At 33.6% G+C, this 24340-nt stretch overlaps 1 protein-coding gene across 1 annotated transcript; it reads right to left on the minus strand.

The window, feature by feature from the left end:
* Positions 1–16903: 16903 nt before the first annotated feature.
* On the minus strand, positions 16904–20676 carry LOC131594988 (probable polygalacturonase). Its single transcript, XM_058867195.1, has 5 exons — positions 19988–20676; positions 18619–18739; positions 18211–18459; positions 17948–18101; positions 16904–17633 (listed from the first exon to the last, which is right to left on the minus strand). The coding sequence occupies exons 1-5, from the start codon at positions 20360–20362 to the stop codon at positions 17108–17110; spliced, it is 1425 nt and encodes a 474-aa protein (XP_058723178.1). The 5' UTR covers positions 20363–20676; the 3' UTR covers positions 16904–17107.
* Positions 20677–24340: the final 3664 nt, after the last annotated feature.

Raw genomic sequence — 24340 nt, forward strand, 5'->3', positions numbered from 1 at the left:
ATGTCTATATGGTTACCGATGATTTTTTTATTTACATGGGCGAAGTTTCTTAGAGAAAAATCAGACACATTTGAAGTCTTCAAAGATCTGTGTCAAAGTATTCAAAAGAAGCAGAATAATGTGATTTTCAAGGTTATAAGTGAACATGACAAGGAGTTTGAAAATGAAAAATTATCTGAATTTTGTGCTTCTGAAGATATCAGTCATGAATTTTCTTTTCCATCACTTCTTAGCAAGATGGAATTGTTAAACATAAGACTACGGTTATACAAGAGTCAGCTAGAGTCATGCTTCTGGCTAAGCAATTGCCACTTCAGTTTTAGGTTGAAACTATGAATATTGCATGCTATATTCAAAATAGGGTCACTTTGATGGCAAACACTTCAACCATTCTCTATGAGCTATGGAAAAGAAGGAAACCCACAGTCAAACACTCTCATATCCTTGGAATTAAATGCTATGTCTTGACTGACAAAGATTAAAAGGGAAAGATGTATCCCATAAGTGATGAAGGGATATTTCTGGGTTACTTTTCAAGCAGCAGAGTAAAGTGTTTAACTCCAGAACTAGAGTTACAATGGAATCCATAAATGTGGTGACTGATGATTCAATGAAGAAGAGATGGATGTCAAAGACAATGTTGAAATATCTTGTGTGCAAACTAATGAGGTAGGAAGAGAGGAAAATTGTGAGTTTACCAGTATTGAATTTGATAACTCTCAAGTCACCTCAAGTCTCTCTACTAGAGGTCAGATAGAAAAATCCAAGGAACTGATTACAAGAAACCTTAATGAAGGGGACATCACTGAATTTAATAAGGAAATGTGAAATTCATGTCTTGTCTCTAAGCTTGAAACGAGGATGAGTCATTTCATTCAAGAAAAGAGGATCCTGAAATGTATCATTGGAACAAGTTTTTATGGGTTGCTCTACTCTCACAACATAAATTTCATGTTGAACGAGTTTTTCAATGCAAAGTGGGAAAGTAGTGGTGATGGATGTTTCTCTTTGAGAAACAATCTGATTTCCTGGTTCAATAAGAAATAAGTATGTGCTTCTTGGTGTAGTGCTGAAGCTGAACATGGTGAAAAAGGGAAAAAATGCTCTCAACTAGTGTGGATGAACAAATCTTGAAGGAATATAATGTCAAACAGAATATCATGACATTACAATGTGAAGATTTGAATTCTATCAGATGTTTATTCAACATGGTTGGAACAAGAACCTTGATAGTCATAAGCAACTATTCAGGAATCTTGTTGAAGGCAGGGTTGTTACTTTGGAGCATATAGCCACTGAAAAATAACTAGCTAATATTTTCACCAAAGCTTTGGATGCAAATTAGTTTGAAAAGCTTAAGGGTGAACTGGGTATCTGCATTTTTTAGGAACCATAGATTCCATCTAATTATGTGTTTCCATCTGTTTGTTTTCTTCCAATGATATCTTGTGCTTTCACCAATGAATGTTTGTTTCCACAAATGTATGTGTGCTTCCAATTTTTTTGTACTTTTACTCTATTTTTTTCAATTTTTGACTAAAAAGGGGAAGTAAAGTGTTAGTGTGTTAGCTTGAGCTTGGAAGCTTGTTTGTTCTGATGTCATGTCAAATTTCTTAACATTTTTATTGACATTGTGGTAGGACTGTACTACTGCTTAGGAAAAGTAGTCTTTGTTGTTTCTTGCTATGTATAAAACTATTTAGGGGGAGCATGATTGTTTGTCATGCTTGATCCGTGTTGTGCTTAGGATAATTGTTTCTGCTGCTATTGCTGATGTGTGTATGTGTGTGTGCATGATGTCAAACCAATTGTCTTGACATCTTGCTTGAAGGGTTTTGTGAGGCTTATTTTTCTTTTGCTGCATCTATCTTTGATGTGTGAAATTGGAAAGTTCATGTTTGTTTGGATGTTCTCTTGAGGGGGAGTATTGGTTATGTGTGACAGGGGGAGTAGTGGTCATGTCTAAAGCTGTTAAACATGGTACTTTGGTACATGGTGCTTTGGAAATGAGTTGTTGAACTTACTTAACATGCTGCTAATGATGAGTTATTTGGATGTGTTGATGTGATGTCATACCACATGTCTTGACATTTGATCTCTGAAATTTTTGGAGTTTGAAGGAGTTGTAGTCTCTGATTCTATGTGTATGAGTCTGGGTCTCTCTGTAAGGGTTTGCTGCGTGTAACTCTAATTTGTTTTTGGTTGCTGGATTTTCAAATTTGCATGATGTTTATGTATCTTGTCTTTGTGATTGTTTTTGTTTGTATCTCCAGTTGTATCTTTCAAAGGGTGTTTTAGCCAAAATTTGCCAAATGGGAAAATTGTTAGATTTTGGTTTATTGGCTGCATTTTGGTAAAACAATAAGTTCAGCAAGATGTTGGACAAGATGTCGTAACATGTTGCTACGACATTGTAGCCCATGATGTTTCTATTTCTGGAAGATCTATTTCTATTGTTCCAGAAGATTTGTTTCGTCATTTGTGGATCAAGCAACACGTTGAAGATTGGGTTCTCTAAAGATTTGTTTCAAAACTGAAGAGATAACAGAATATCTAATTTGCTTGATTGGATGTCAAAACCTTTTGCCATGCATTTGAATATTTGATTAGATATGATTTGATCTGCATAAGGTTATAGCCAGATTTAATATCCAAGTCCAAGCGCTGCACTGACTTATAAAAGAAGGAGCCTAAACCTAAGAAGACTACGAATCTGAGAATAAGGATTAGTATCTTTTACGGTTTTGTCCGCTCTTTGCATGTCACTCATGTATCTCATTTGATGAATAGAGTTTGACTGATTGTTCATTGTGATTCATTCACGGGCTTTTAAGAAAGATTGTAATCTCTTTAATTAGAATTGTGTTCTTATGTTTTTGGTCTTTTGTTATTATCACTGAGGTGATTGTGAGAAGTGAGAGGGGGTTCTCATATCTAGGAGTGTCCTAGATAGAAATTGCATAGGGTAGTGATCAGGTGATAAGTTGTAAACTATGGTTGTTTAGCTTTGAACTAATACTATTATAGTGGATTTCCTTTCTGTCTTGGATGTCCTTAGAATAGGTGAAGTTGCACCAAACTAGATTAACAGTTGATTGTGTCTTTTACCTTCTGCAATTTACTTCATCATAATTTATTGTTTGATAAAATTATTCTGTCAGTCAGATGATGTCTTGACATCGTGTTTTGGTGTTGTGACATCAGTCTCAACATCTATTTTAAAGTGCCAGAATTTCGTTTGGTTGGTGTTTGAGAGATAGTTGGATCTGTTTGGTGAATAGCCTCGTTTGGCAAAGTTTGGTTTGACGTTGTATGGTGTATGAACTGAGGTAACGGGAGGAGTGACATTATCACGTGTGAGGTGGGTTTCATAATCTTGAAGGAGATCATGAAGTTTTTCAAACCCAATAGGATTTTCACGAGTATGAAGAGTAGCCGGTATTTCTTTGTACTCCGGATCAAGGCCGTTGAGTGTGCGGATAACTAGATTAATATCATCCAGTAGTGAATTGAAGACAACAAGTTCATCCGAAAGTGCCTTGATACATTGTAGGTATTGTGTAACATGTTGAGTTTGACGGAAAAAAATCCACTTAACTAAATCTAGATTCGAGTTTTTTTTTTTTCTTCTGATTCTGAAATTTGGTTTATGTTGTAAAATGAAATACTATATTTTCATATGACCGTGCATATTACTTTGTTGAAAAAAATAAAAACAATAGAAAATAGTTAGTTGAAGCATGTGCTTTGAAGTGGATGCGTTGAATTTTGTAAGCAATGGAGTTCACGGGCGAGCAGTGCGTCGGTCTTGAACAATGAAAACTTGAAAACAGACACTTATAATAAAACTGGTTTAATTTAATTATAAATTTCATAATCGTGCATTTTTTTAAAATTAAAAAAAAAAATGAAAAAAAAAGCATAGCTTTGGCCTTTGCCGACACTAACTTAATTAAGATAGACCATGTTTTCCACGCTACCTTAAAGGTTTTGTCAAAAAAACCCTATCTTATAAGCTAAGCCAGCCTTTACATTATTTTTCAATATTTGATTGGTAGTTGTTAGGGTTTGTTCTGTCTTTTACTCACCCACGTGATATTCATGACTTTTTCTGTTTTAATTTCTTATGCGTGTGATGTTCATGAACACGGAAGCTTCCCCTTTAAGAAACAAACTTACATCTTCTTCAAACAATTAGCATAGGTGCACAATGTCATTTCACCCACTTTTATTCCTTAGTGCTTTTCAATCCTATTTTTCATCATTTAAGTTTGGTATGAGTATGACATATGTAGAGTAAAATGAGTTTTAATAGCTGTGTTAACAAAAATTTATAGTGTAAGTAAAATTAGAAAATTTCTTTACCCACCTACCTATGGGGTTACCCCCAGCGAAAACCCCACTTTACCCCTGCTTCGAAAATGCATTTCCGAAATATTTTTTTTCTAAATTTTTTCAGATTTCGGAAGTGCATTTCCGAAAAAAACTCAAAAATTGGGATTTTGATTAATTCGGAGATGCATCTCCGAAAAAAAATCTAAAAATTATGAGTTATGAATAATAAATGAGTAATAAATCTAAAAAATTTATGAGTTATGAATAATAAATATGAATAATAAATCTAAAAAAATTTGATATAATTTATGAGTAATGAATAATAATAATTATATATTTTGATATAATTTATGAGTTATTAATAATAATTATTATATATTTCTATTTTGATTCATATTTTAAAATTTAAAATAATTTTAATTAAAAAAACTAAAATAATTTCACTTACAAAATGAGTTATAATTTTTTATTTATATATTTATAATAATTATTATGTATTTACAAAAAAAATTAAAAAAATGAGTGTTTTAATTTATATATTTATATAATAATTATAATAATTATTATATATTTATAAAAATTATTATATATTTATATATTTATATATTTATATAATAATTATTATATATTAATTATAAATATATTTATATATTTATATAATAATTATAAAAATTAAAAAAATGAGTGTTTAAATTTATAATAATTATTATATATTTATGTGAATACAAGATCACACTCACAAAGATGTTTTTGATTCATGGCAAACTCAACAAGCATACAAGCAACAAGGTACAAGCAGAAGAACTCAAAGAAAAGCAAGCATTGGTCACTCATAACAGAGCAGGTCGACCTACTATGCATACAGGTCGACTCAACACAAGCAAAATAAGAGGAACTCAGAAAAACAGCAGTCAGGTCGACCTACTCCCAACACAGGTCGACCTAAAATGAAGAAATTTACATATCATTCTGCTAGGTCGACCTACACAACAACTAGGTCGACCTAATCTGAGGAAATGTCACCAAAACGCATCTGAAGTGGATTCTAGTCGACCTACTTCTTTAACAGGTCGACCTAACTGGGAGCAAAATCATTCAAAGTTAATGCAGCTCTGTTAGGTCGACCTAAGCACCACAAGAGGTCGACCTAATTGATCAAAAATGCCAAAATTTCTGTTCTTCTCTGCTCCAACTGATAAGCTCTCATATATATTGTCCAAGGTTCAATTATTGAAGCAACACCAACGACTGAAAGATACACAAAGGCTTCTCATCTTCGTTCTTCGTCATCTCCAACACAATTACACATAATAATTCTTGCGTTGAGGGTTAGTGATCGAGTTCGATAACGTCCATGGAACGGAATTGAAGATTCCTAGTGGGTGAAGATTTGTGGGGTTTTTGGTGAATAAAATCCGAGGGTTTTGTCCTCCAAGATAGGTGTTTCTTGGGGGTTTTTATCAAGAGGTTTCATCGAGGATCCATCTGAGTGTGAAGATTGAAGAACAAGGGTTCAAGGCAATTCAAGACACTGCAGAAAAGGGATCAAGTGAAGCTCTTGGATCACCTTGATCTGACTCAAGATTAAGGGGGAAGAAGATTCAAAGGATCGACAAATTCGGTTTATTGTTTATCGCTTTGTTTTCTTCTTTGTATAAACTGCTTTCAACATTAATGGAAGATTTCCCAATTTCAATTTGGAATTGGGGGCAGACGTAGTCGTAGCGAGGACGATCGACGAACTGCCTGTACAAATATCGTGTTCTTGTCGCTTTTATCTTTTCATTTACGTTCTGTTCCTATTTGGTCATAATTGCAAAATTGATTAACGATTCAAGTGTTAAAATTGTGAATTAAGGTTCTGCATAAACATCACAATTCACCACATCTTGAATCATCATCAATTTGAACATTATCACCAAGTGTTTGTCTTTTTGCTTATTCCATTATTACTGCATTGCAAACCAAAGTTTGTCAACTTAGAAGTTAATTGATTTTCAGCTGTGAAACGTATTGATTCGATAACATATCACTTCATCGTTAATCTCAATTATCTTGTGGTTTTGTCACATATACGACCCTTGCAATAACGGTCCGGAATAGACGCAAGTCGATTCAGAACCGCTTTCGCTTTAGTTCGAAATAATTCCGAAAAACTCTGTGAGATCTATTCACCCCCCCCCCTCTAGATCCTCAGGCCAGCGTCTAACAAGTGGCATCAAGAGCTCTGGTGTATTCCGTGCTACGTGAAACACTTATTGGAAAGATGGCTTCCGGACCTAAAGGGGCTCACAATAGAGCTCCAGTTTTCAACGGTGAAAACTATGGCTATTGGAAGGATTGTATGTGTGTCCACATCAATGCAATTGATAGAAACATCTGGACAGCTATTGTCAATGGTCCCTTTCAGATCACCATGACAAATGCAGCTGGTGCAGTTGTTCCAAAACCAGAAAATACTTGGGATGCTGAAGATGAAAAGAGATATGCATACGATTGGAAAGCGAGAAACATTCTAATCTCAGCTCTAGGAGTTGATGAATACTATCGCGTTTCCCATTGTAGATCCGCTAAAGCTATGTGGGACACATTGCAAGTTTCCCACGAGGGAAGGGATGATGTCAAACTAGCTAGGATCAATACGTTAACTCAAGAGTTCGAACTCTTCCACATGGAAGATGGTGAATCCATCGAAAACATGCAGAAGAGATTCGTTCACCTGAAAAATCGGTTAAATTCTCTTGATAGACCTGTTTCCAATGCAGTTACTACTAACAAAATCTTAAGATGCTTGAACAGGGAATGGCAACCCAGGGTTACAGCAATAAAGGAAGCAAATGATCTAAACACCTTAGACATTACCACTCTCTTTGGTAAACTAGAGGAACATGAACAACACCTTAAATGCCTTGACATGCATGAGAAAAGGGCAAAGAAAGAAAAGAACATGGAGAAAGAGGTAGAGAAGAAGTCAATAGCTCTAAAAGCTTCAAGCTCCAAGACCTCAAGACAAGAGCTAGAGGATAGTGATACAAGTGATGACGAAGACTCCGATGATGAGGAAATGGGACTGTTTGTGCGAAGATACAACAAATATCTAAAGAAAAATGGAGCAAAACATTCTGACAAAGGCTTGATCAACTATAGAAAGCAATCAAACAAGTTCAAACAAGATGACGACAACAAAGGAAAAATCAAAGGCCCTTGCTTTAATTGTGGGAAAGCCGGTCACTACAAACCGGATTGTCCATACCTTAAGAAGGAAAAAGAGAAGAACCAAAGCAAAGGTCATAACAAATCTAAGAGAGCCTAGATAGCATGGGAAAGTGATTCATCTAGTGAAAGCTCATCAAGCGATGAAGAAGAATCAGCAAACCTATGTTTTATGGCTCATCAACACAAGAAAAAGAAAGCTGTAAGTCATCTTAAACCTGAACTTGTAGATAAGGTATCTCATTCTCAACTAAAACTTGCTTTTGAAGAATTACATAGAGATGCAATTAAAGCTTTCAAACTTTTGGCCTCAAATAAGAAAATCTTTTCATATCTTGAATCAAAAGTTGAGAAAACCGAAAAGGATATGGAAGCTTTAAAACAATCTATGCTAGACATTCAAAAGGATAAAGTTGAAATAGATCCTACATCATGGTTTGGTTGTGAGACATGTCACATTTGGCAAAAAGAAGTAAGAGATCTAAAAGCCAAGTTAGACAAGGCTCTACAACCAAAAGTGACCTTTGCGGTTGATCCAAATAAGTTCAAAAGATCGTATACTCCTTTATATAGTAAATACACTTTTGTACCAAAAGTATCAACTAGCAAAACAGCATATTCTCATCATATTACCTGTCATTATTGTTGCAAAAAGGGACATACCATTGAAAAATGCAAATTTAGGAGAATTTTAGTTCCTAAAGGAGTATTTCAATGGTTGCCTAAGTGCAACAAATTGTGTACTCACTACCAAGGACCCAATGAAAATTGGGGACCTCCCTCTCTAAATTAATCTTGCAGGAAAAGTGTCTTGACATTGCTGAAAGGTTGTGGTTCCTTGATAGCGGATGTTCAAGACACATGACGGGAGACCTATCTCTTTTCGTTGAGTTTCAAGCAAAGAAAAAGGGGTATGTCACCTATGGAGATAACAATCGGGGAGCCATACTTGGTAAAGGAAGTGGCTTAAGAGTAAACAACATCTACATGCTAAAGCTGATGAGGGCATATTCCTTGGTTACTCACAATCTAGCAAAGCATATCGGGTATATAATAAGAGATTACTTATAGTAGAAGAGTCAGTACACGTGTCTTTTGATGAATCTTATACAAAATATGTCGAGAAAGGTCTTTCGTTTAATGGTGCAGGTCCATCCACTGAAGACATTGTCAAAGATAAGGAAGACGAGAATGAAAGTATTGTAAAGAAAGATGCTGAGAGAGAGAGAAAGATGAGTCTCATGATGAAAATGAAAAAGAAAGCATCTCAAACAATGAAGAACTTCCTAAGGCCTGGACAAATGTGAAAGACCATCCAATTGACAATATAATAGGAGACATCACAAGGGGCGTTACAACACGCTCAAAGATAAGTAACTTCTGTCATCATTTTGCTTTTGTTTCACAAGTTGAGCCGAAAAACGCTAAGGATGCATTACTTGATGAGCATTGGCTAATGGCCATGCAAGAAGAATTAAACCAATTTAAACGGAATGATGTTTGGGACTTAGTCCCTCATCCGGGAGATCATCAAGTAATAGGCACTAGATGGGTTTTTCGTAACAAACTTGATGAAAACGGCGTTATTACTAGAAACAAAGCTAGATTAGTTGCCCAAGGTTATAATCAAGAGGAAGGTATTGATTATGAAGAGACATACGCTCCTGTAGCACGTCTCGAAGCTATTCGTCTCTTACTTGCTTATGCGTGTTCTAAAGACTTCAAACTATTCCAAATGGATGTTAAAAGTGCTTTTCCAAATGGCTATATAAATGAAGAAGTCTATGTTGCTCAACCACCCGGCTTTGAGAATTACATGTATCCAACTCATGTTTATAAGCTTAAATGTGCTCTATACGGTCTTAAACAAGCCCCTCGGGCTTGGTACGAACGTTTGAGCAAATTTCTTCTTAGTCAAGGGTACTCTAGGGGTAAAGTTGACACTACTCTCTTTATTAAAAGAAAAGATAAAGATGTTCTCTTAGTCCAAGTTTAAGTAGATGATATTATATTTGGGTCGACTAATGCAAAACTTGTCAAAGATTTTTCTAAGCTTATGCAGAGTGAATTTGAGATGAGTCTCATGGGTGAGCTAAATTTCCTCCTTGGCCTACAAATCAAGCAACTCAGTCATGGAACGTTTGTGAATCAAACTAAATACTGTACGGAGCTGCTCAAAAGATTTGGAATGAGTGAAGCGAAGGAAATTGACACACCTATGGCAACAAATACTAACCTAGACAAAGATGAGAAAGGTAAAGAGGTTGACGTGAAATTGTACCGAGGTATGATAGGTTCACTATTGTATCTTACTTCCTCAAGACCAGACATTATGTTTAGTGTGTGTATGTGTGCAAGATATCAATCTTGTCCAAAAAAATCTCACTTAAAAGCTGTCAAAAGAATTCTGCGATACTTACGAGGAACTACTACACATGGCCTATGGTATCCAAAGGGAAATGAGTGCCATTTGGTAGGATTCTCCGATTCAGATTTTGCTGGCTGCAAATCCGATAGAAAAAGCACCAGTGGAACATGTCATCTATTCTCAAATTCATTGATAAGTTGGCATAGCAAGAAACAAGTATCGGTTGCATTATCTACTGCTGAGGCAGAATATGTAGCTGCTGGAAGCTGCTGTGCACAAATATTATGGCTCAAGCAACAACTTCTTGACTTTGGTATTAAGCTTGATCGTATACCTATCATGTGCGACAACACAAGTGCCATAAACTTGAGTAAAAATCCTGTCTTACACTCACGCACCAAGCATATTGAAATAAGACATCACTTCCTACGAGATCATGTAGAGAATGGAGACGTTACATTTGAACATGTAGAAAGCAAGAAGCAACTAGCTGACATCTTCACCAAACCTCTAGCAACGGAGCAATACTTCAACATTCGTAGGGAATTAGGGATACTCGATATCTCTAATTTGGGCTAATTACGTTTGTTCTCTCTTAATATTATTCCTTTACTTTATATCTATATTTTTCTGCTAACATTTCTCTTAGCGTAAAGGTAGTTCATTATCAAGCCAGGCGTCATTCCACATTGACTAAAGGCTGCCACTAAAGTTGACACCTACATATTGAGAAAGCGGTAACGTAATTGTTGTTCACTTCCAAAAATATTATTGATACTATAATATGCTATCAATTAACATGCTTATAGTGACTTCATACATATATCTCTCTTGCTCATATATGTGTTTCATCTTTAATATACCTTTAAACATATTTGGCTCTCATGCTATCACTATCTACCTTTTATCTACTATACTATGAATGCTAGCGGTGTATCCTCTTCTGCTTTTCTTGTATCTCTTTTGATATTGTCAAAGGGGGAGATAGATGCTGAGTGTACGGGGGAGCTCAGCTGAGTGAATAGTGGCTGAGTGTACGGGGGAGCTTTTACCACTTATTACCACTTATTGCCAAAGCTTCTACTACCGGTTTGCCATCATAAAAAAGGGGGAGTATGTGAATACAAGATCACACTCACAAAGATGTTTTTGATTCATGGCAAACTCAACAAGCATACAAGCAACAAGGTACAAGCAGAAGAACTCAAAGAAAAGCAAGCATTGGTCACTCATAACAGAGCAGGTCGACCTACTATGCATACAGGTCGACTCAACACAAGCAAAATAAGAGGAACTCAGAAAAACAGCAGTCAGGTCGACCTACTCCCAACACAGGTCGACCTAAAATGAAGAAATTTACATATCATTCTGCTAGGTCGACCTACACAACAACTAGGTCGACCTAATCTGAGGAAATGTCACCAAAACGCATCTGAAGTGGATTCTGGTCGACCTACTTCTTTAACAGGTCGACCTAACTGGGAGCAAAATCATTCAAAGTTAATGCAGCTCTGTTAGGTCGACCTAAGCACCACAAGAGGTCGACCTAATTTATCAAAAATGCCAAAATTTCTGTTCTTCTCTGCTCCAACTGATAAGCTCTCATATATATTGTCCAAGGTTCAATTATTGAAGCAACACCAACGACTGAAAGATACACAAAGGCTTCTCATCTTCGTTCTTCGTCATCTCCAACACAATTACACATAATAATTCTTGCGTTGAGGGTTAGTGATCGAGTTCGATAACGTCCATGGAACGGAATTGAAGATTCCTAGTGGGTGAAGATTTGTGGGGTTTTTGGTGAATAAAATCCGAGGGTTTTGTCCTCCAAGATAGGTGTTTCTTGGGGGTTTTTATCAAGAGGTTTCATCGAGGATCCATCTGAGTGTGAAGATTGAAGAACAAGGGTTCAAGGCAATTCAAGACACTGCAGAAAAGGGATCAAGTGAAGCTCTTGGATCACCTTGATCTGACTCAAGATTAAGGGGGAAGAAGATTCAAAGGATCGACAAATTCGGTTTATTGTTTATCGCTTTGTTTTCTTCTTTGTATAAACTGCTTTCAACATTAATGGAAGATTTCCCAATTTCAATTTGGAATTGGGGGCAGACGTAGTCGTAGCGAGGACGATCGACGAACTGCCTGTACAAATATCGTGTTCTTGTCGCTTTTATCTTTTCATTTACGTTCTGTTCCTATTTGGTCATAATTGCAAAATTGATTAACGATTCAAGTGTTAAAATTGTGAATTAAGGTTCTGCATAAACATCACAATTCACCACATCTTGAATCATCATCAATTTGAACATTATCACCAAGTGTTTGTCTTTTTGCTTATTCCATTATTACTGCATTGCAAACCAAAGTTTGTCAACTTAGAAGTTAATTGATTTTCAGCTGTGAAACGTATTGATTCGATAACATATCACTTCATCGTTAATCTCAATTATCTTGTGGTTTTGTCACATATACGACCCTTGCAATAACGGTCCGGAATAGACGCAAGTCGATTCAGAACCGCTTTCGCTTTAGTTCGAAATAATTCCGAAAAACTCTGTGAGATCTATTCACCCCCCCTCTAGATCCTCAGGCCAGCGTCTAACAATTTATATATTTATATATTAATTATTATATATTTATATATTATATATTTATATATTTCACTTACAAAATTAATAATTATTATTATATATTTATATATTTCTATTCTGATTCATAATTAAAAATGAGTTATAATTTTTTATTTAGTTTAAAGAAATTAAAAAAAGATTTTGTCTTAATTTTATTCAATGAATAAATTTTATATTTAATTCTATATAATTCAAAATTTAGTTATGGAATTAAAATGTTTTTGATTTATATAAGTTAAAAATAATTTTAAACTTTAAAATTGTTTAGGAAATTTTGATTCACCTTAATTTTATTGATTCAACTTTATTTTATTGATTCACCTTGATTTTATACCTATTAATTGTATTGATTCACCTTGATTTTAATTTTTTTAATAATTATTGAATTCTCCGAAACATTCCCAGACCAATTTGGTCTTGGAATATTTCGATATGCATCTCCGAAGACACCCTTCTCCCAAAAAAAAGTGTTTTCAGAAATGCATCTCCGAAAACTCAAAAAAGGGGTGTTTTCGGAAATGCATCTCCGAAAACACTTTTTTTTCGTGTTTTCGGAAGTGCATTTCCGAAATAAGACAAATTTTGAAAAAAAAGGTGTTTTCGAAAATGCATTTCCGAAATGAGGGTATTTTGGGTTTTTCACCCGAGGTGACCAAGAAGATAGGAAGGTGGGGAAAGAAATTTCCTAAAATTATCGAATTTATAAATTTTTTTCGTTAATTCAATAAAATTGAGGTGATTGTACTTGTTACTAGTAGGAAACCCGTGCTGTCGCACGGGTCTGGTCGGAATTTCACATTACATGTATTTAATTATGACTTGTAAAGTTCCTTTATATATATATCAAAAATATATATGTTTAACCAAAATGCAACTAATTTTTAGTCTATGTTAATCCGAAAAACATAATAGTTAACCATGAAAGAGCTAATAATACATTAAATTTTTAGCTCTTTAAGTAAAACAAAAAACAATAAATATATAGATGGTACAAATTTCAAATGTTATCTTCTTAAATGATCGGAACCAGCCAGTAACAAAACCTGCATCATATACCTGCATTGTGAAATGTATAAAATAAGATATCGATTTTGCAAAACTTTGAAAAAATAATACAAAGATAGGATGAAAAAAATTACCATCTATAACAAAATGCTTGGAAAACTTTCTTTTATACAATACTTGTAGTGGTCGAACACGAGACATTCCCCTTGTCATGTATTAGACCACTTTTGGTAGTAACTCTTGAAATTGCAACATACAATTGTCCATCACTAAAAACAGGAGAAGACAAAATTGTTAAGTATGACACATGTTTTCAGTTGGATAACATTAATATAGTTATAATTTATAATAATTTATCAAATTTTAATTAAATGTGTTTGGAATATCTAACCTAATATAACTTATTTTACAGTTCATAAATATTCACGTAGTTTCAATTATATATTAATAATATGTAAAAACTTTTAACATTGATTCTATTTATAATAAATCGTACAATTATTTTTATAACTTTGATTTTATAAAACAACAACAAAAAAATAGTTAAAAGATAGACATTAAAATGATTAGTCAATAGCTGGTATCTCATAGATACGTTCACATCTACCCGTCAATTTATATGAGTTAACAAACCCCAGTTGAATCCAAATTAATTAATTCTAAAAAATTATTAAACCTATTTGAGATATTAGCTCATTTTCTCAAACCTAAAATGTATGACAACTAATGTCAAATGCTTAAAATCTTTTACATTTAACGTATATTATTAAAATATAAAAAAATATAATTTTATAAGTTTACGAAAATATATAATTATAATTAAGAAATTAAACATAGTTAGAGAATAAAATTTATTAAACCTATTTGAGATATTAGTTCAAGATTGTTATTATAAACATGAGAATTAAAATTTTAATGGAGTGGGCAAAGTGAGATTGATTAAGCTGTAAACTAATTATAAAATTAAAAAAAAACCATGCTAATAATGAAGTAATATAGTGATATCAACGGGTAAGTCTCTCTTTCAAAATTTTTATCTTTTTTATGTGATTAATGCGAGTTTGAATATATAATAAAACTATCTGAATTATAACTAAGGTTCTTTGTATGCTGGGCCGATTTTGGGTCATTACAACTAAATTCACGGCATAGGATATCACAAAATTAGAAACCTTAAATTGAGTTGATTTTAACTCATTAATTAATTTTAAATTTCAAAAAAAATGATAAATCGCTTTTGATTGATTGACCATAAGTTTTACCAGATTTTATTTGTTTTTAGTTGGTTTTTTGGTCAATATAGCGGTTTTATACACGACAGTTTATTTGTTTGTTCAACCGACCCATTGAAGTGTTCGGCTTGCAGTTCAGCCGGCTCTTGATTGCAGTGCTAGCTTGGTGGTAATAGGCGTGTATTGGAACATTATGCTTGGGTTTGAGTCAAAACCTAAGCAATTTTTACAATTTTCACTTCACCTCTCCTTTAAACTTTTCTCGCTTTTCATTCTTCCATCGTAGGGATGGTTTTTGGCCATTTTTTTTTTTTGCTAGAAATCACCCGTCAAAACCTAAGCAATTTTTACAATTTTCACTTCTCCTCTCCTTTAAACTTTTCTCTCTTTTCATTCTTCCATCGTAGGGATGGTTTTTGACCATTTTTTTTTTTGCTAGCAATCACCCCTCAACACCGTTTTTCTTTCTTTATTATTTAAATAAGTGGTTATCCATATAGATTTGTATTTTCTTTTGTGTGTTTTTAAGTTTTCATCGTCTTGTGCGGTGTTTGTTGGTTTTCCCATCTTAGTATGATATTTGTTGGTTTTTCCGTCTTAGTACGTTGTTTGTTGGTTCAGATTGACACATTTACTTCAAAACATTGCAGATCTGAGAAAGACTTGAGCGTCAATGTTGCAGATCCAGAATTATGAATATTCTGGTGACTTTTATTTTGTCATATTTGTAGGCACTTTCATGTTGCCGTTGTATGCTATTAACCTAGGTGTTGCAAGATTGTTTGCAGATTCATCTTTTTCAGTTTTTAGCGATCTTGAATTTGTAATGATCGATGTATTTTTCAATTTGAATGAATGAATATCTTTTTAGTAAAAAAAAAGTTGTATTAATATAAATAAAAAATTATATATATACATCATATAACAAATAAATTTTCACACGCACGCATATATATATATATATATATATATATATATATATATATATATATATATATATATATATATATATATATATATATAAAGGTAACTTTTCGGTTTATATTATAGCAATATATAAATTATATTTAGTTTCTCTTTATGTTTATATATCAATTCTAATAAAATTTTGAGATTCTTATATCTTAAAATTTTGAGGCACTAATGAAATACTAAAAATTATATTTTAGCTTTTAATATTGTTTATAATTTAAATATAAGAAAATATTTTTAAATTTGTTTCTTTTATATTTGAAGACAATTTTCATGAACCAAGATGGTATGCTTGAATTTTCATTAAAAACTTTATTCGTAAAATATGTTACATGAATAGTTTTTGCGTTCTTTTGACCAATAATAGCTCAAGTAGCATAATCATTAGAATCACACATCAACTCAAAGAGGAATTCTTAGTTTTAGGCTCTGATTAAAATTTTGTAACCAATCTTTTCATTATCAGCCATTGAAATGTGGTGAGGCGTTGCATAGGTTGAATGACATTCTTGTGGTTAATGCGTAACTCTATTCTTTTTAAAGATGGTATTTACCATTTCGACGAATGCCTTTCTTCTATTATTCTGTCGGCTTGGAAATGGATGGATTGTTTTTAGATTTTGTAGCTATTATGACAGATATACTTCTCCTTTAGATTGTGTCACGAGAAGAGATTAAGGTTCTCATTTATTATGGGTTCGAGTATCCCTTGTACTTGTTTTTCTTTCTATAATATATCATTGCTTATAAAAAAAATCATAACTAACCCAAAATATTATTTAATTCAGTTGTGCAAATATAGGGTTAACTTTCATTTGCCTATCTAGATCTATTATTCAAATTCTGTAAATGAAAAAAAAAAATTAAATCAAAACAACATTGAATATTTATCAAAAGAGGTTAATTAAAGAGAGAAAAACAATAAGGGTTACATGATTTAGATAGTTAAGGCAAATTCATCCAAGGAAGATCTAATCTAAGAGAACTATCCATTAATCCTTAAGGTATCATAGCAATTACAATAGAAAACAAAATGATAAATTTACTATTGACTATGGATGATTTCATAATAATAACTTTCGTTTCACCTTCACCTTAGCTCCAAAATATGTCTTTCTTTCAATAAAAATAGAATACTTTGGGTGTATGACAACATATGCATTTTGTGAAATATTGTAAAATTTATACAACCAACAGAAAAAATTTCTTATATACAACTCATCTCCTAAGGCAAGACTTTTGACTGTTCCATCCCCTCACAAAAATGATCATACAAAAACAATCAGACATATGTTGAGGCCTGATTAATGATGGAGCAGAAGCAAGTAGTTTGCAAAATTAGATATACCTCAGATTTCATAATCTATATCTGTTACATTCTGCGACGCGGCGGGCTTAACCAACTCTCCTTGCTCGTTGACCTGATCGAAATTCCGACATGGTTTCGGAAAAATGGTCCCTATTACCTGACCTTCCACAAACGCGCACTGAAAGATATGTTTCTTTTTGTATGTTATCCCAACATTCATGTCTTGGAAAGTCACATTTCTAACTGGAATCTCTTTGCTACCTTGAATTCGTACAGGAACACGAACTCCCTCGCCACGGAGACCGGTGAAGCTTATGTCTCTGAGAATTGGAAGTGCGGTAGGATCATATCCGGCGTCAGGGTGTTCGTTGTAATCGGTCTTGATAACAATTCCAACACGGACGTTATGGAAAGTGAGATTTCGGTAAGTTATTTGGCGAACGTATCCGCCTCTTCCAGGTGCAGTTTTGATCCTGATGGCACGTCTAGATTCCCAAACAAGAATGTTTTCGATGGTGACGTTGGATACTCCGCCAGACATCTCACTTCCTATGGAGATGCCAGCACTGTCGCATTTCACACAAAGAGCAATATGCAGATTTAGAATCATCCAATGACTAACATTTTACGTGTTTCATAATGATCAATACTCTCTCTCATCCTATTTATAAGAAAATGTTTACTCTTTAGATATATTGAATAACTAATGTTCTTGAACAATATATAGACCAGATATATTAATTATTCAATGAATCTAAAGAAGTAAAATTTTTTTATAAATAGGATCAGACGGAGTAACATTTTTCAACAAACGCATAAAGAACACGATGATGAAAGATATGCAATAAGTAAAGTGAGTTGAGCTAGAAATTCGCTTTACCTGACATTAGAACGAACGACAAGGTTTCGGATTAATATGTTCTTAGAAGGCTTTCCATAAGCAATTCCATATTGATCCCAGCCACTTTTTATCGCAATTGCATCATCTCCCACACTTATGTAACAATCCTCTATCAACATATCCTCGCAAGAATCTACTCGTAACATAGAAACCGGGGCTTGTTAAACTTCATCATATAACAAACCACCAGATCGTATATTAAGATATGAAATTACTTATAGTATTTTGCAAAAGATACTTGCCTGGATCTATGCCATCAGTATTCGGAGCATGATATACGGGAGCCAATATTGTAACATTTTTTATTGTTACATTCTTGCAGTCATATGGATGAAGAGTCCAAAAAGGAGAGTTGCGCAGAGTAATATTTGAGATCACAATGTTGCTAGACCACATGATCTGAACAAGTGGCCCCCTTGTGTGGTTGAGAAGTTTATTCAGATGTTTTGTCCACCATGTCTGTCCCTGTCCGTCTATGGTACCATTATGCCCTGTCCATATTATGAGAATATACAGTCAGAGAAAGCTCTAGATTATAGACCTTGTATGTCAAGTTCTTATGTCCGCCATCGGTAGATAATCATATATAAGTAGTTTACAAGTCAATCTAAGTGCAGCCTCAATCATGAACAAGGATGAAAAACCATCACCTGTTATCACGACATCTTTAAGATGTTGACCATGAATCAAACTGCTATACCGCGGCCCAGGATGCTCCCTACCATATCCATATGAAGGCAATGCTGGCATCAACGGCCAATACTTTTCATCCTATCAATTATCATACAAAATAAGCAAAAGTTTCAAACTTTAATCAACCATCCCAGTTATGCACATAAATAACAACCTAAGAAAACGAAATTCAATAAATCTCAATTAATTGTTATGATTGTTCACATTTTCACTGGCAACAAATGATCCAGGATTGCACTCATATGCCCTACGGCCTTCCGTATAAACAAGTTTTCTGTGCACATCCAATCATATGTCATCATTATGACTTGATCATATCAGTTCCTAAAATATCTTTAGAATCATTTACTTGGTGAGATGTGATTAAGTGCATACGACAACAACAACAAAGTCTTATCAAGAGTAGTCAATAGCGGCACTTTCCCACTATAGAGGAGCAGAGGCCGGCCTCTATGGGTAAAGCCTTTAGCGGCGCAGAACACTATAGCGGCCACTATAGGATAAATAGCGGGTAAGGGGTGGGGCGGTTCCTGGACCGGAGCGGTTTTTGTTCCGCTATTACCATGTAAATTTAAAACTTTTTAAGAAAAAGTTTAGGTTTTTCAATCAAATTTGAGTTGAGACTCAACAGTAACGCTCCTTCACCGACATTTCTGCACTTCAATCGCTCCAAAGAAAAATCACAAGTTCCCCCCTCCCCTCTCTGCACTTCATATGTTTATAATTACAATGAATGTAATTTGACCAAAAAAATGATCAAATAGCGGTCATCCCAATATATGCTATCCCACTATCCTATTTTTTACGCCGGCCGCTCCGCGCCGCTATCCGGGATTGACTACTCTAGTCTCATCCCACTAAGTGAGGTCGACTACATGGATCGACTTCCGCAATAATGTTCTATCTAGGATCATGCTTCTAAACAAATTGCTAATCTCAATTTTTTTTCCTTAATAACTTCTCTTATAATTTTTTTAGGTCTTCCGCTACCTCTATTTGTTTGACTCATTTTCATCTAATCTACTCTCCTTACCACATAATCTACATGTCTTCTCTCTACATGCCCAAACCACCTAAATCTATTTTTCCACCATCATTTCAACTATATGTGATACCCCAAAACTCTCTCTAATATTGTTATTTCTAGTTATTTCTAGTCTTAGCACACATCCAATGCAATACTCTAAGTGCATGAGGCCATGAGTAAAGTATTTTGCATGCATATAACTGAACTCAGCAACAGATCCTAAAGCAAAAATGTATAAATAAACACAAAAATCTACAACAAACAAGCACATCTGAAATCAAAATGAAAGGAAAATGCACCTGAATTCCAAGAATGACAGCATCATGAGCTAGAAAAAGAGTCATATGACTTGTAAGATTAAACGGCGCAGTAAGCCAAAGACCAGGTGGCACATTCAACTGAGCACCACCCTTATCCCCAAACTTAGACACAACAGAAACAGCTCTTTCAAAAGCCTGAGTATTAACAGTAACCCCATCACCAACCCCACCAAACTCAGTCAAATTGAACACCACAGGCCTCAGCTTTGGTGCCTCCCAAACCATTTCCCCACCCAAAACCAAAAACCCATTAATCGCATTCTTCTGCCACACCAGAAAAACCGAACCAAGAGCTGCAACAATTAGAAACACAAAGAAGAAACTTGTACTCTTGTGAGAGCTAAACGCCACCATGATTCTAATCTAACACAGTGAATGAAGTTGATTTGGAAAATGGTTATATGGGTTTTTTTCAAAATTCAATCTTTGGTGGGTTTTGGGGTCTCAATCGAGATTTGGTGAAGATTGAGTGTATTCAAAGTGAAGTTGATGGAGAAATGAGATGAATGATGTGTAGTAGGAAATGGAATTGGTGATGATGCGATTAGAAGCAAGAGAAAGGACAGTGATGTTGAGGATTTGGAAGATGACGGAGGTGCAGATCGCATGTTGTTGTTGTTGTTCATGTTCGGAAATTTTAAGAGAAAGTAATGTTTTTGTTTTTCGGATCTAAACAACCTGCGATGTCTACTTGATTTTTTTAATGTATTATTTACTTTTATTTTTTAAAATTTGTTTTTTTTTTTACTCCTTTCTTCTTGTTTATATATATATATATATATATATATATATATATATATATATATATATATATATATATATATATATATATATATATATATATATATATATATATATATATATATATATATATATATATATATATATATAAAAGAAAAAAAAATAGGGGAGTATTAGGATTTGTTTGAATAAGTTTTGTTTTTACTTATTTTAAATTTCTTTATAAAAATTTAAAATATATTGGCAAATCTTATTTTCTAAATTTATTTTAGAGATAAAAAATGAACAATAAAGTGTTTGATAGACACATTTGTATTTTTTCTGCGAATGAATCAAAATTGATCGATGATCATAAGATGTAGATTGTAATAGTAGATTTGAGCTTCTGATGTGGTGGAAGAGAAGTTAACATGCAAGAATAATATTTCAACGTTCAAATTAATATACGAGTAAGATGAATAAATAAAGTTTGAATTCAAATTGTATTTGAAAAATAGTGTGCACTGTTATTATGTAGGGATGTGGTTATAATAACTTGTTAATCTTTAGGTGTGGAATACGGAGATTCATATGACAGATTCTGAATTTAGACCATCTGCACTTTAGATCAGGTAACATACCTACTCCGCAAGTGCCACAATGAATTAGTGTGCTTTTAGGTCGAAACTGTTAAAACTTATGACTGACTCATAATAGTATTCATAGAACAATTTTACTATTATTTTTAAAATTAAATAATCAAATAAGTTCTATTATTTTTAAATTTTAAAAATTAATAAACAATTTTACACTGCTAACTCAAACAAACAATTAGATTAACTTTTAACTTTTAGATTTTAAAAATGTGTGTTTAAAAATTTGTTTCTAAAAATAGCTCAAACAAAAAAAATACATATTTGTTAATTTTATTTTTGAAAAATTGTTTTAAAGATAAAAATGAAAAAACTTGTTTAAAAAATTTATTTTTAAAAATAATGAAAATATGTTTATTCTTTGTAGTAATCAATTAACCAAGTCCACTATCTATGTGGGTAAATTTCATTGAAATTGAAACAACTTAACCAATCTTGTCCTCGAGGGTAGTTCACCAAATTCATGAATGTCTTGTTCACATTGAATACTATTGTCAATTAGTCACTAGTATTGTCTTTGAAAGTCAAATGTAAGGTCTACGTGATGTAATCACTAGAACTTCTTTGTGATATTTATGTGTTGATGGGTGTTGTTACGTTTCTTTTATAGATAAGTGGTTATTGTTATGATAATGGAGTTGTGGAGACTAAAGTCCATGGTCTAATGCTTTTCATTTCACATTTATTAAGAAATTATGGAGCTTAATAAAAAGAGATTTTGTAAGCACTTTGAAAGAATTTTACAAAAATGTCTTGCTCCCCAATGTTGACAAAAATTCTCGCAAATAAGTTAAAAGGGGTGTTAGGAAGCATGATATCAAATAATCCTTCGACTTTACTTCTAAATATACGAAGTAATAGATAGATGTTTATAATTGAAAATTGATTTGAAAAAATTATATGATTTAGTTAGTTCGAAGTAATTTCAAATTCATATTTATAAAAAAAAAAATAGAACTTCTTGAATACATAGATGAGGTAGATGAAGTCATGCATTTTCACAATCACAATGTTTGTCTTGGTAAATGAAACTCCAACTAAAAGATTTCATTATTTTTGGTAAGAGACTTGGACAATGAGGCTCATATTTATAATTAGGGGTGTTCAACACTGAATTAGTTTAATAAAAACCATAAATTTCTTTCTCAAACTTAGGATTTCATATCGCATTTTTGAAGTTCACTCATCCTATAATTGCTTCAAGTCAAACACATTTAATTATGGAGTTCTTATGGAATGGACTACCGAAAAGAATACGCATATTGTTAATATAGGTAGTACCTATCAACCATGCAGTCTCATACCTGCACGGCCTCAGGATCCCTCTCATTCCGATGTGGCGACCACCCTTGCCCTCTTCAGCCTCAGGTGTTACATGCGGCGCAACCACCTCTCGCCTTCTTCGGCCTCGGGTGTTACATATATGTGTATATATGACTCAATAAAATTTTTGAAAAAAATCAAACCAAATCAAATCGCATTGGTTTGGTTTGGTTTGATTTTATTTCTAAAAGTCAACTGAACCAAACCGAACTGCATGTTTTTTCTCTTGCAATTCAGATGATTTATTGCGTCAAAATCGCACAAATCGTACCGCAAACACCCCTAATTATAATGCTCTAGAAAGAATTATTAAGTTTGATTATAAAAATATGGTGATGGAAAGTTTCAAAAGCTTTATGGTCTGTTTGAGAGTTGAATTTTGGAGAGTAATTTTTTTTTTGTAGGATTGCATCTATATTTTGAAATGTGGATGAATATTTTTATAAAATTTAAAAAATTTATGGTTTTATATATTAATAAAGTATATTGTTTTTTTAACTTTTTAAATATAACAAACACGTTTTAATATATAAACAGAATCCACCAAAGTCTTTCCTTTCAAAAACCCTCTCAAACGGAGAGACCCTTAAAATATATGAACGCTTACATTACAACATTACACAATTTAAAGATGATAGAATTATTTTAAAAGAAGAAAACTCTTAAACGGATCTTAAAGTATATGATCACTTATATTATAACATTACTTTTTTTTTAAATGAAGGATAATAATAGATAAAAGAAGATTGCTACAAAAAAGATAGGAGGGATATAAACCAAAACCCTATCGAGGAGGAACGGACCTAAAGAAATGCATACCAAGCCTATTCTTTACAAAATCAGCCCTTAAACAAACTGGGACAGAGGAAAAATAAGAAGTACCATTAAGACTAAGCCCTATGTTAGCTAGACTGTCTGCACAAGTGTTCCCTTCCCGAAAAATATGGGAAACCACAAAATTCCAATTAGCAACTATATTTATACAATTCACCCATCTATTTTTAATATTCCACGGCACAATAAACGGGGACTTGAACGCCTTAACCACCGCCGTAGAGTCGGTCTCTAACCAAATGAAATTCCAATTATTCTCATAAGCGAACTCAATAGCAATCATTGCTCCCGAGAGTTCGGCCATGAGAGAGTTGGAAACTCCCAAAGATGAAGCAAAGGCTCCCATAAAAATTCCCTCACTATTTCTCACAATACCACCGCAAGCCGACAAACTCGACGATGAAGACGAGGCACCGTCACAATTAATTTTTATCCAATGTCTTGGAGGCGGCTTCCAAATAACCTCCATAATAACAGGAGCTTTAGGAGGACGGATAGTGACTTTGAAACTCTTGAGAATGATGAAATCCTGCATATTCAAATTTTTTTGTCGCCGAAGAAACACTACCAGCCAAAGAAACTGCTTCCATAATGTAAGAAGTGGCAGCAGAAAAATTCATCTTAGCATTATGGAATCTAATCTTATTTCTAGCCAGCCATATAACATTTAAGACGTAACTCATGGCTGCCCCAACAACAGATTTGCATTGACCAGTGTTGAATGCAGTATAGGGCAAGCAACAAACAAGATTTGGAAATATTGATCCAGGAATTATCGTCCACAGAGATGGAGAGATGCCAT

This window comes from Vicia villosa, linkage group LG4 (genome assembly GCF_029867415.1).
Source record: "Vicia villosa cultivar HV-30 ecotype Madison, WI linkage group LG4, Vvil1.0, whole genome shotgun sequence".
NCBI lineage: Eukaryota > Viridiplantae > Streptophyta > Magnoliopsida > Fabales > Fabaceae > Vicia > Vicia villosa.

Bases quoted from the DNA above. Each gene is read 5' to 3' on its own strand.
- LOC131594988 (XM_058867195.1), bottom strand. From the start codon at position 20,362: ATGGTGGCGTTTAGCTCTCACAAGAGTACAAGTTTCTTCTTTGTGTTT. The intron at 18,740-19,987 runs GTGCATTTTCCT...GATAATTGATAG, and splicing joins CTGTCATTCTTGGAATTCAG to GATGAAAAGTATTGGCCGTT. The intron at 18,102-18,210 runs GCAAGTATCTTT...TGTTACGAGTAG, and splicing joins TACTGATGGCATAGATCCAG to ATTCTTGCGAGGATATGTTG.